General features: G+C 46.7%; 1 protein-coding gene across 1 annotated transcript in view; it reads right to left on the bottom strand.

Moving 5' to 3' along the window:
- Nucleotides 1-361: 361 nt before the first annotated feature.
- The window catches only part of LOC124231889 (FERM domain-containing protein 3-like), a gene marked incomplete at its 3' end in the record, with an annotated part of 191,692 nt that continues 186,718 nt past the window's right edge, over nt 362-5,335 (bottom strand). The window contains exons 4-5 of the mRNA XM_046648902.1: nt 5,143-5,221; nt 362-459 (exon numbers count right to left, since the gene is read on the bottom strand). Coding sequence (XP_046504858.1) covers nt 362-459; nt 5,143-5,221 — 177 coding nt within the window. The remainder of the gene's footprint in view (nt 460-5,142; nt 5,222-5,335) is intronic.

Below are 5,335 nucleotides of genomic sequence, written 5' to 3'. Positions count from 1 at the left end.
ATTAGGCCCACAGCTGGTGGCTGGAGCTCAGAGCACAGAACACCCCACATCCCCTCAGAGCTTCTTATAAAGTCATGCATTCCATCCCATTTGAAAGAGAGACTCTGAGCTCCACCACAGGGCCTTGAGGACCCCTTGCTCTTGCAGTGGCCCCTGTGACCATCCCAGCTCAGCCTTCCCCAGGACCCCACTGGCTTGAGAGGGAAGGTGAGTAGGGCTCTGCTGCTAAGTCCCCAGCCCTGCCTGGCCTCAAATGATGGACACGGGCAGGATGGGCACAGGTCAGGCAGGAGGGAGGCTGAACAGCCAGAGCTCTACAGTCCAGTGCAATGGTGGGGTGGGCAGCTGCGGCCACACTCACCTTGAACGATACAGGCACCCAGGTAGGCAGCATCTGAAAAGGAGCAGAGCAGTCGGCCGTGGAAAATATCTCTTTTAATTTGCAGGAAGAGGAGGTACCTGCAATACAAAAGGGGAAAGAGTCGCCCTCAGTTTTGGCTGAGGCCTGGAAGAAGAGGAAGGTTTGTTCGTGCCTATCCAGCTGGGTCCCCAGAGCCCTACCCAGCTCCGAGGAGTGGCCGAGACACGTCAAGCCCCTTGGAGGGCGAGCAGAGGAGCCTGAGAGGGGCCCTCAGAATCCAGAAAATCTGAAGTGTCTGCAGCAGCTTCCAAAGCTGGTGGCTAGCCCTTTCCAAAGAGATGGGAGAAGGACCAAGGAAAGCCACAGGGCCCAGAAGCCACTGTCCCTGGCAGGAACTCCCACATGATGACAACCACAGCCACTGTCACCACCACCCGCACCTCAAGTACATGCTGCCCAGGCTCTGTGTGAAATGGAGAGTCAGGAAAGGGACTCAGTCAGATGGGGACCAGTCTCGGGGTCAGAGAGACTTGCATTAGTCAATGTCAGAAAGACTTGGTTATGTGGCCAGAAGCCAGTGTCTTCACAGCTAGAGCTGTCATCTGTTTAACATCCTCTCCCCTCTCCAGGGATGGCAAACTCAGATGCCCACAGAACCAGGCAGACCTGATAATGAGTGAAATGGGCAGGCTGAGGGGGTCGGGGTCAGGATGGAGAGCACTGGTTGGGGAGGGGACACGACTCAATTGGTCCCAGTCACCACCTCCAGTGCTGAAATAATCTGATCTTCACTCAGCCTGTGAGGAGCCACGTGCAAAACCTCATCCAGAGAGTGTGATTAACATGCTGAGATCACATAGGCACTGCCACCCCAGGGCGCTGGAGCTTGCCCTCTCTGGGCGCTGGTTCACCTAAAGCACACTGGACACCCTGCAGGGTTCAGGGGCTCATTTGATGAATCTTTATCTCACCTGCTTTACACATGCCCTGTGATGGGCATTGGGGACATGGTGGAGGCTCAGATGATACTCTCTGTCCCCAACTTTGTATGGAATTGTGTGCAGGGGATAAAGGCAGTCACTAACAAATTTCATATCTGGAGTTTGGTGTGCATTTGAGCAGAGGGACAACATCACACTTGGTAGATAAGGACCAGAGCAGCTCCCTAAACCAGTGCCTCTCACACTTCACTGAGCACATGAGTGACCTGCACATCTTGTTAGAATGTGGGTTCTGGCTCAGTGGGTCTGGGTGGGCATGAGAGCCCACATTTATAATAAGCTCCCTGGTGATGCTGTGCTGCAGGCCCAGGACCACACTTTGAATAATAAGGTTCTAAACCAAAGGTTCTCAGCCCTGACTGCACATTAGAACCACCTGGGGGAGTTTCTGAAAAGTACCAACACTAACGGACCCTACCCCAGATCCAAATAAATCAGAATCTGGGTCCTGACAAAAGCTCGTGCACAAATGTCCACAGCAGAATTATTCTTAGTAGCTAAACGGTGGAAACATCCCAAATGCCCAGCTGATAAATGGATAAAAGAAAGTGGTATATTCATACAGTGGAATATTATTCAGCCATAAAGACGTATGAAATACTGATAGATGCTACAGAATGGATGAATCTTTAAAACATTAAGCTATGTGAAAAGAAGCCAGACATAAAATACCACATATTGTATGATTCCATTTGTATAAAATGACCAGAAAAGATAATTTATAGAAACATAAAGTAGATTAGTGGCTACCAGGGGCTGGGGGAGGGGAGAACAGGGAATGACCACTTGGGCACTGGGTTTCCTACTGGGGTGATAAAAATGTTCTGGAATTAGACCCTGGTGATGGTGGCAGAACTTTGTGAAAATACTAAACCCACTGAAGTGTACACTGTACAATCTGCCCCCCAAAACTAATACTCTTGAAAATCCAATTGCCTTAGAGTAGTGGTTCTCAAATTTTGACATGCTTTAAAATTTCCTGGAGGGCATATGAAAACACAGATTGCTGGGCCCATCCCAGTTATAGGGCAGGGGCCAAGTTCCCAGGGGATGCTGATGCTGTGGGTCGGGGGACCTTGCTTTGAGGACCGTGGCCCCAGACCATTCAGAATATCAATGTGATACAAACACTTGAAATGATCGAATCTTTTCTTTTTTAAAGACTGTAAACCACTCAGGCCAAAGGCCACCGGGTTTCTTTTATGCTTGCTGAATGTATGCATTGAACATAAAAGCATTCCTTTCCACTCTTTGATGAGTCTAGTAGGGAAAAATAGATTCAAATAACTATTTACTGATGAACGAGAAGTTTGGGCTCTAATCCCATAACTCAGAAATCAAGTTTGATGAAAGCTTCCTGAGAAAATAAAATCAGGTTTCACAACTTCTGAGCTCGGGTCCCTGCTCATATCAGTGGTCACTAGAGATGACTGTGGGTCATTCTGGATTCAGCATAATCCACTGAGCCTTACAAATGGCTTCATGTCCAGATGTTCATTTTTGAATAGAATAGCCACCAAATTAAATAAATAAATAACGCATCATGCTTTGGTATCACTTCTGCACACAAGGAGTAAGGAGCAGAAGCACAAGAGAACCAGGGGCCTATACTACTGTGCCACCATTAATGCTACTGCTCTACCTACTAGGAACTCAAAGATGGCTCTTACCAAAAAAATTAAAATCAACATATGTTGATTACATTCAATTTTACACAGCATTTACAAAAGCCATAGAAATCCAAAGAACTGTAAGATGACTGCTTGAAAGGACAGATAAAGAAAGCATGAAAGGTGATTTCAAATATCCTTTTTTGTGAGTATTTTTGGTGTTTTCTTCTTTTAATCCTGCCTTTTCTCAATGTTTCTTTACCCCTGAGCATGGTCATGAATGTGGTCTTAATTTCTCATATATTAAATTCTTCTTAGACTTCAGATTAATCTTACAATAAATAACAATTTATGAAACAGAAAAACTAAACATTTTCAAGATAGGGTTCAAACCGTAAGTACGAGGGACATTCTGCAGATTCTAGATTCGTTTTGAATTCTAAGGACTGTGTTGACTAAGAAAAGTCCATTTTTACCTGTGCAAGGACACGGCATTGTCTTCATTGCCTTAGGAGACATAAAAGCGTTCGCAATTTTCCACTATTCATACCTTAGCGATTCAGTCAAATGCAGGAAATGGTAGCAAATTTAATTGACAGGTGTTTAACCAGGGTTACTAACTAAAACTTCATACTCCTTCAAACGAGACTCTCTCGACAATAAAAGATCCATCTTTAATTTATATTGTGACACATATTCAATTTTTATCCTCCAGACAAGATTTTAGAGGAAACAAATGAGAAAAGTGAGCCGTTTGGGGACCTGACAAAATAATGCCTGGCATTAGTCTGGATTTGATTTGACCTTCCTAATCACACTGTCAGCACCCGGAGGGCAGGACGAATCTCTCTCTTTTTCTTTTTGTCGCTCATACAGCCCCCGCCCCCTGGGCTGTGCAGATAGTAGGAACTGATGAAAAATTTAGGAAATAAATGAATAAATTTGTCAAGCCTAAAGCAGGCCAAAGCCACATATTGTATGATTCCATTTATATGAAATAAACAGAACAGGGTCTCTTTGGGGTATCTTTTTGGGGTGATGAGAAAATGTTCTGGAACTAGATAGTGGGGATGGTTGCCTAACACTGTGCATGTGCTTAATGCCACTGAATTGTACACTTTGAAATTAATTTATTTTATGTGAATTTTACATCAATTAAATAAAACAAGCTGGCCAGATTGCAAAATACCAACACCAGTCCTGATGTCCACCATCTACGTGTCCCTCCTTCCACACACACACCCTGCCCCCGCCCCCAAGCGCCAGCTCACTAAACGTCTGCACACAAATTAATAGTAGAGAACCGAGCCATCTGCTCCCTTCCAACGTCACCTCAGTGCCACTAAGGTCAAGCTTTACCGGATGCTCGTGGATAACAAGAAAGCAAAATATCCCAGAGCCCAACATGACTCCCTGCAAGTGACGATCAGAGCAAACTGCATTTGCTTCTCTGCGGCATTCGGACCCATGCAGAGTATTCTGAGAGAGGACTATGCCCAGTGATCTTCGCCGTCACCTGATCGGAGCCTCGTCAAGAACTAAGCACACATGGAAGCTTCTCCAGCCATTGCAGTGGCCCTCCCAGGACCCTGCTCAGCTGCACTGGCCGAGGCTGTTCACGGAAACAAACCCCCCAGAAAGTGGACTGAACGTGGGCCCAGCAGAGGGAGAGGAGAAGGGAGGAGGCCCGAGGACTGGAAAATGGTGAGAGTTGAGTCTACAGGTAGAGGGAAGCTGGCCCTCCTACAGTGGGTCACTTAGCAAGAGAAAGGCGGATGACAAACAGTCCATTCTATCAGGGGATCTTTACTCCCCCAGAGAAACTTAGACCCAAAAGACAGGCCCTAGGGCTGCACTAGCTAGGAATTCGCCCATATCCTAGGGAGTCGCTTTCTGTTTATTTTTAGCATCCCACTGTCAGACATTTTCAGAGAGGACCTCCTCCTCATAACCACTGCTTTCTTGTACAGTTAATTACACTCCCGATGACAACTGTTTGAAAAATCCCGAGACAATTACGTGCAAGAGAAACCCTGCAAGCCTGAATGCTGAGTGGACGCCTGCTTCACTGCGATGCTTGGCCCTAGGCAGGAGCTCGTCTGGCCTGTGAGACTTGGAGGCCCTGGCTGGGCAGAGGGGCACGTTAAACACACAAACAAACGGGAAATACCTGGTGAGCTCTTCTTTAATCTTCAAGGGTTCGTGTGGGTAGAATTTCACTCTAAAGCACATGGTGTATGGTGGATGAGCTGAAACGTCATAAAGAAAAGGCATGAGAAAAGCAGCAAAAGACCGTGGACTCACACACACATAGGCAAGTCAGCATGAAGCCCACACACTGCCTGGGCTGGGGCAGGGGAGAG

Source organism: Equus quagga, unplaced genomic scaffold (genome assembly GCF_021613505.1).
Source record: "Equus quagga isolate Etosha38 unplaced genomic scaffold, UCLA_HA_Equagga_1.0 HiC_scaffold_111_RagTag, whole genome shotgun sequence".
Classification (NCBI taxonomy): Eukaryota; Metazoa; Chordata; class Mammalia; order Perissodactyla; family Equidae; genus Equus; species Equus quagga.
This window is presented reverse-complemented; position numbering and strand designations above follow the sequence as displayed.